The sequence below is a fragment of the Salvia miltiorrhiza genome, chromosome 6 (genome assembly GCF_028751815.1).
Source record: "Salvia miltiorrhiza cultivar Shanhuang (shh) chromosome 6, IMPLAD_Smil_shh, whole genome shotgun sequence".
NCBI classification, from domain to species: domain Eukaryota; kingdom Viridiplantae; phylum Streptophyta; class Magnoliopsida; order Lamiales; family Lamiaceae; genus Salvia; species Salvia miltiorrhiza.
In genome coordinates this window covers 18,469,025-18,475,370 of record NC_080392.1, presented here as the reverse complement: position 1 = coordinate 18,475,370, position 6,346 = coordinate 18,469,025, and the positions used below count along the sequence as shown (strand labels likewise).

At 45.0% G+C, this 6,346-nt stretch overlaps 1 protein-coding gene across 1 annotated transcript; it reads left to right on the top strand.

The window, feature by feature from the left end:
* Window positions 1–3,487: 3,487 nt before the first annotated feature.
* On the top strand, window positions 3,488–5,389 carry LOC130990602 (uncharacterized). Its single transcript, XM_057914827.1, has one exon. The coding sequence runs from the start codon at window positions 3,488–3,490 to the stop codon at window positions 5,387–5,389; it is 1,902 nt and encodes a 633-aa protein (XP_057770810.1).
* The last annotated feature ends 957 nt before the right edge of the window (window positions 5,390–6,346 follow it).

The following is a 6,346-nucleotide window of genomic DNA, read 5'->3' as shown; positions in this document are numbered from 1 at the left end:
AGTATAGTTGGCCTTGCTCATAACGACGTTGAGTCGGAAGTTCTCATAGGTTTTGGGGAGAGTGTTGAGGATGATATCGACCTTGGCTTCGCCTTCGATACCCCCTCCTAGCAGATCAAGCCTGTCAAACAAATTTGTCATATGCATGACATGATCGTGCACCGAGCTGCCCTCGCTCATTTTACAAGATAAGATTTCTCTCATCAAGTTAAAACGAGCAGACCTCTCGGACTCCCCATAAACCTCCTTGAGGTTTAACATGATTTCAGCCGCGTCATTCATGACCTGATGCTGGAGTTGCAAAGTTTGTGACATAGTCATCATAATATAGCACTTGGCCATATTATTTGACTTGTGCCACCTTTTATGCGTTTCTCGTTCCGCATCAGTGGACTCATCGGTTAAGGGCGCGGGACGTGGAGTAGTAAGCACAAAACTGTGCTCATCAGCGTCAAGAATATACATAATATGGCGTTTCCATTCGGTGTAATTTGGACCGATGAGAGGATTGTTTGCTAGAATGTTAATAATCGGAGACATAGACATATCTGAAAGTAAACAAATAAACATGTAAGAACATGAAAAACATATAGTTCGTAACAATAATATTGTAACCTTTTGATAAAACAATATTAGTGAAACCTCCAACGGCTCAAGGAATTCCATGTGTAAGCCACGTGGGGTGGACAGTTACACACGAACTCCTCAACCAGACTATTTACCTAGTCATTTAATTTCTATCCATGTCAACTTAACCTTTTGACAAAAGAAATTAATAGTTGGCACCTTGACTAGACCATATCATCATCAAGAAGGGACTCCGTGGGGGAGTTGTACATTGTACTTGATATGATATCTAAGCAATAACCACATTTTAACCTTGAAAAATTAAATTCTCGAAATTAACATACTCACGCGGACCATGTCGCTTTCAATTTAATTTTCTTGGTTATCTTATTTAATACCATTCTCCAAAGTACTTATGAAAATTACACAAGTAAGCCACGTGGGGTGGACTGTTACTGCATAACTCCCACTACTTCAATGGTTTAAATATTTTTTATAGAAACCTCTTCTGACAAACTTATGAGAAACAGATATGAAGTAAGCCACGTGGGGTGGACCGTTACTCATATTGCTAATCACTTTGTCTAGAGACCGCATGTGGAGGTCTAAAATAATTTTTAATTACTATAAAAATTATTAAACAGCTTAGTCTTTTTCTTTCAAAAGGTTTGTTCATGCTCAAGCACATAAACCTAAACATGCTTCTCTAGAACGCAACATGTAAATCATGCTCGCAGAATTCTAAAACATATTTAGGAAAACGATAAACCTACTATCATGCTTGTCTAAGCGCAGTTAATAAACAAATATTAACAAGCAAAGACGTGCAAAAGCAGGTAAAGAGCATAAGGGATTAACAACCACGACATGCAAAGAACATAATTAAAGAATTAAAATTCTTCGTGACCCATTCGTGGAATCCCATTTCTAATCTATTACAATAAAACAATAGAAAAGAAATTAAAAAATGGGCAAAAACAGCCCAAAACAGCCTCTAAAAGGCTGGAAAAAACTCTCCAGTCCAGCAATTGGGCCCAAAAGCCGCGGCCCAGCCGCCCAGGCCCGTTCAGCAGCCCAAAACCGCAAGGAGAAGCCCAGGCCCGCAAGGAGCAGCCCAGACCCGCGCTCAGGACCCGTCGACCCGCGCCCTGCCCGTCTGACCCGCCATCGACCCGCGTCTGGGTTTAGGGTTTCGGAACCCTAATCGCGCCGCCTAGGGCTTTCTGCTGCCAAGAGCGGCGCCGCTGCCTGCCATCTTCTCCGGTCGGCAGCCTCCAGCAGCAGGTCCTCGGCGCCTCCAGCATGCTCCTTCGCGCAGCCCAGGCAGCAGCAGGCCCCCGGCGTAGAGAAACAGCAGCGGCAGCAGCGGCTATGCGCCGCCCGCTGGGCGCGCAGCGCGCAAAGCGCGCAGGCGCGGCCCCGAGCGCGCGTAGCCCCTGCCGCCTGCCTCCTCGCTCTCGCCCGACCTGCACACCACCAGTAGCCCACGCAGGAGCCCTGCACAGCACCCTCGGCGTCTCCAGCACAGGCGCAGCAGCAGCAGACCTCGGCGTGGGCGGAACAGCAGCAGCGGCAGTGGCAGTGCGTCGCCCGCCAGGCACGCCGCGCGCACAGCGCGCAGGCGCTGCCCCAGGCGCGCGCTGCCCCCATCGCTCGCCTCCTCCTCGCCAGTTTCCGGTGCTTCGTTCCCGTTCTTCGTGTTCTCCGTTTCGTTCTCCAAAAGTACAGATTACAACAGAAAAATGAATACAATCCGAAAATCTAATCTAACCACGGATTTTCTCGTGGTGGAAAAACAATTACAACGTCAAACCGACGTATCCCACGAATCAACGAACCACGAAGAACAACAGCAGTTAAACAAACGCACATTATTAATCGTACATAAATTAATAATAGAGCCAAGAAATTAACCCTGGGCTCTGATACCAATTGAAGGAATATTAAATTGAATTAACGTTCCACTTTGCCCGATGATCGTTTCTTGGTTATTATTAATTTATCATACAACGATTAAATCCTAACATGCTCCTATGAATTTAACAGCTGCACACAGGTGTTAGGAAAAACTTACTTGAGAATCGGATGCACAAACTGTTGATGATCGTGTCGAAAGAATCTGACTCCAGCTCTGATCTTCTCGACTGTATCCCGCTCAATTCCCAACGTTGGATGGACAACGAGCTATGGAAATTCCCAAGGCAGAAAGATCACTCACGTTTCTGCGCCTCCCTCTGCTCTCAAAAACCCTAATTTTTATCAGTGTATTTTCCTGAGAGCTGACAGCTGTATTTTATAATACAGAAAATGGGATCATAGAATGAAAGGATAGATTGGGCGAGGGGTTGTTTTCCTGAGAGCTGACTAGCGATAGGCCATCGCAGAGAGCGTGGATGTTGCCCGGGGTAGTTGATTTCCATTAGCTGACCCTTCTAAGGGATCATAAAATGAAAGGATAGATTGGGCGAGGGGTTGTTGTGTGCGTGACAAGTGACAATAGGGACACAATAATTCTTATGCCTATAACCACTGGTATGTAAATATAGTGATTAATCTTTGCACCAATGATCGAGTGTTAATTCATGTTTAGTGATTCGAACCCAAGTCAGAATTGTTTTGTTATTTGATTCGTTTACCTTGTTATTTCAGTTTAGTCGGAAACCCTGTTCTGCCCATAAGCTCGTTGTGGTCAGAACCTTGCAGAATACAAAGCCTTTCTAGTGACACCCTTGCAGGAGAAATTACTGCTCAGTTCCCTATGGATTCGACTCTGGACTTACCACTAGCTAGTCTAGTTGTGGGCACAGGATAAATTTATTTGCACGAAGCTCAAACGACAGCTCCGTCAAATTGGCGCCGTTGCCGGGGAACTGAGAGCGCTAGTAATTTTTTTTAGTGAGTTTTGCCTTCACGTTTTTGCATGCGTCGTACCAGGAGTGCAGGTAACGAAGATCTCTTGTTTAACGAGGAGGTTGAGAGACTTGCTCGACAGAACAACGCTGCTAGACGCAGGGCAGAGCAAGAGGCACAAGCCAGAGAGAGACAGTTACAAACCAGAGAGAGGCAGAGAGTAGCAGAGGGAGAGATGGCGGATAATCCAAAGGGGCAGAATGCCAATGCAAACAAAACACTCCGAGACATGATGTTTCCAAGCAACCTGAACCTCCGGCCCTCAGCCATAGTACTGCCGGAGATCACTGGAAATTGGGAGTTGAAGCATACGCTTATCCAGATTTTGCCCAAATACAGTGATATGCCTGGAGAGGACCCTCAAAGGCATTTACAAGATTTTGAGATGGCATGTGGAACAGTGCGCACCGCCAGCCCAGCACTTGGTGAATACATCCGACTCCTTACTTTTCCGTTCTCTCTGTTAGAAGGAGCGAGGGAATGGTTGTATGATCTACCCGAAGGAAGCATTCGAACATGGCAGGAGCTACAGAGCAAGTTTTTGGAGCGATACTTTCCAGTTGCCCGGATTCAGAATTTGAGAACTCGAATAAGCAATATAAAGATGGGATCAACAGAAGTCTTATATGAGTACTGGGGAAGGTTCAAGCAGATGCTGGCCAAATGCCCACAACACCAGATACCGGATCATGATCTTATTCGGTATTTCGTGGGAGGACTCCGGAGGCAAGATAGGCAATGGTTACACGCTGCATGTGGAGGATCAATTTTAAACAAATCAGCAGCGGAAGCTTTCAAGCTCATAGCCGACATGGCAGAGGAATCGAGAGATGAGGAAGGAACTATAGTCAGGACTCCTCTGACACCAGCCACCTCTGCTCAAGACGATAAATTGGACAAGTTGTGCAACATGTTCGAGAAGTTTATGACGAATCAAGGAGCACCCAATCAGGGAATTCCCAACATTCGAAAATCTGTGAAGGCATGCCAGCTTTGCATGGCGACTTCACATGCAACTGATGAATGTCCACAACTTTTCGAAGATGAAGAGCTTAATGCTATTGGACAACAATCAGGAGGAAACAATGGAGGGCAGAACCAGAAACCTTTTGAGCCCTACAGACAGCAGTATAACAATCAAGGCTGGAGGCAACATGAGAACCTTAGGTACGACAACAACCACTATTTGGGGCCAAACCAAGGACAGACGAGTAACCCACCACAATACTCGCAACAACCTCAACAGGCAAGAGGATCCTCCCTATCAGAGCTAGTGCATCAAATGGCACAGCAACAAGTGAAGTTCCAGAGTGAGACCGAAAAGTTCATAATGGAGACAAGAGGAGGAATGCAGAATGTGAACTCCCAACTATCACATCTTGCCCAAGCAGTCGCCAGACTTGAAAGCAAGCAAGGGACACTCCCATCCCAAGTGGAGGTGAAGAAGGTGAATGCCATGACGCTCAGAGGGGGAAAAGAGTTGCCCGAAATTGTGAAAGAAAAAGACCAAGAGAAGCTGGAGATCAACGAACAAGTCGGAATGGGATCAGCAGATGAAGAAGAATTTGCCAGAGAGAAAGAGGCAACGCGAAAGGCGACAGAGAAGGGAAAAGGGAAATCAAGCCAGACCGAGCCCATACTTCCTTTCCCAGGCAGAGCAGCCAAGGAACAAGAAAAGGAAGAGCTAACCGAACTGGTCAAAATCTTCAAGAAGGTGGAGGTCAATATGCCCCTCTTGGTTGCACTACGCTCTATGCCCAGATGTGCGAAGTTTCTCAAGGAACTCTGCACTAGGAAAGTCAAGTACACTGATGATGCGAAATTTCAAGTGGGAGAGTCTGTATTCGCGGTCTTACAAAGAGATATGCCGACAAAATGTGGAGATCCTGGGATGTTCTACATTCCTTGTTGAAGGAATATTAAATTGAATTAACGTTCCACTTTGCCCGATGATCGTTTCTTGGTTATTATTAATTTATCATACAACGATTAAATCCTAACATGCTCCTATGAATTTAACAGCTGCACACAGGTGTTAGGAAAAACTTACTTGAGAATCGGATGCACAAACTGTTGATGATCGTGTCGAAAGAATCTGACTCCAGCTCTGATCTTCTCGACTGTATCCCGCTCAATTCCCAACGTTGGATGGACAACGAGCTATGGAAATTCCCAAGGCAGAAAGATCACTCACGTTTCTGCGCCTCCCTCTGCTCTCAAAAACCCTAATTTTTATCAGTGTATTTTCCTGAGAGCTGACAGCTGTATTTTATAATACAGAAAATGAGAGGAGGCGCCACTTTCTTAGTGAGGGCCGAAAATTCTGTCTTCTTGGGCTAGGAGATATTGGGCCAGCCCAGGGACCAGATACAAGGAATAAAGATGGGCCTCAAATAAATTAATTCATCCATGGTCAGCCCAGACCATAATTAATTTATAAATATCAGTTCATTCCACTAGAGAACCGATACTGACTTACCCCTTTATTGCCGGTGATGAGTCGGGGGCTTGTATTTAGACTTATTAAATCTCCGTATTTAAAATATCCGACATCCATTAATTAATTAGAGTTCTGACAGCTTAAATTAATTAATCTCTTAATAATTCCTTAAGCAGTACCACTCAAACTTTATTATTACGCCTGAACTTAATCAACCTGCAGGGTTTAGCGTAATAAACCTTATTGAGCTCCTTAAGGGGATGTCATTATCCTATACCGGATACGGGTACTAATACAGATAATCAAATATCATATATTAACCGCTATCACCCAAGATACAGAGTACTCGAGTTAGTATATAACTTTCACCCATAGTAAGTCAAAGTGATATACGAGTTAACATATATATCTGAATACTTATTAGTATTA

Bases quoted from the DNA above. Each gene is read 5' to 3' on its own strand.
- LOC130990602 (XM_057914827.1), top strand. From the start codon at position 3,488: ATGCGTCGTACCAGGAGTGCAGGTAACGAAGATCTCTTGTTTAACGAG.